Source organism: Haliaeetus leucocephalus, unplaced genomic scaffold (genome assembly GCF_000737465.1).
Source record: "Haliaeetus leucocephalus isolate CR32 unplaced genomic scaffold, Haliaeetus_leucocephalus-4.0 Scaffold295, whole genome shotgun sequence".
Lineage (NCBI taxonomy): Eukaryota > Metazoa > Chordata > Aves > Accipitriformes > Accipitridae > Haliaeetus > Haliaeetus leucocephalus.
In genome coordinates this window covers 9,160,350-9,160,848 of record NW_010972731.1, presented here as the reverse complement: position 1 = coordinate 9,160,848, position 499 = coordinate 9,160,350, and the positions used below count along the sequence as shown (strand labels likewise).

The 499-nt window shown below is 71.3% G+C and overlaps 1 protein-coding gene across 1 annotated transcript in view; it reads left to right on the top strand.

Annotated features, from left to right (window-relative positions):
- CASKIN1 (CASK interacting protein 1) overlaps positions 1-499 on the top strand; it is a 15,930-nt gene that overhangs the window by 9,885 nt on the left and 5,546 nt on the right. Inside the window, exon 11 of the mRNA XM_010570615.1 lies at positions 208-295. Coding sequence (XP_010568917.1) covers positions 208-295 — 88 coding nt within the window. The remainder of the gene's footprint in view (positions 1-207; positions 296-499) is intronic.

The following is a 499-nucleotide window of genomic DNA, read 5'->3' as shown; positions in this document are numbered from 1 at the left end:
GGGCGCTGCGGCCCCGCGGGCCCCCGCCGCCCGCGAAGCACCATCTGTGCGGCTCCCGCTCTCCTCGCCGCAGCCCCAAACCCGCTGCGCCCCTCCCTGCCCACCCTCGCCCGGGGCGGCACCCGCGGCACCCGCGACGCGCACCCGCCGCCCGCCCGCCCGCCTCACTCCTGCCTGCTCTCCCCCCCTTGCCGGGGTGTTTTTCAGCTGCTGGCAACGGTCCTTTCCCAGAAGGCTTCTGCGCAAGAGACTGCCGTGGGCGATGGGCCGGCCAAGGCGCAGGACATCCCCGCAGGTGCGTGCTGCCGGCCGCCCGGCTGCCGGGAGCAGGAGGAGCCCTGGCCCTGCCGCGGGCGTGCCGTGGATCCAGGGATTTGTCTTTTTTTTTATTGCCACGGCACCCGTCGCCAGAAGAAAAACGTGTGGGTAAAAAATGACTCTCTCGCCTTTCGGCTGCTGCCAGGCCTTCTCCTGCCTCGGTTAGTGGGGGCCCCGTGGG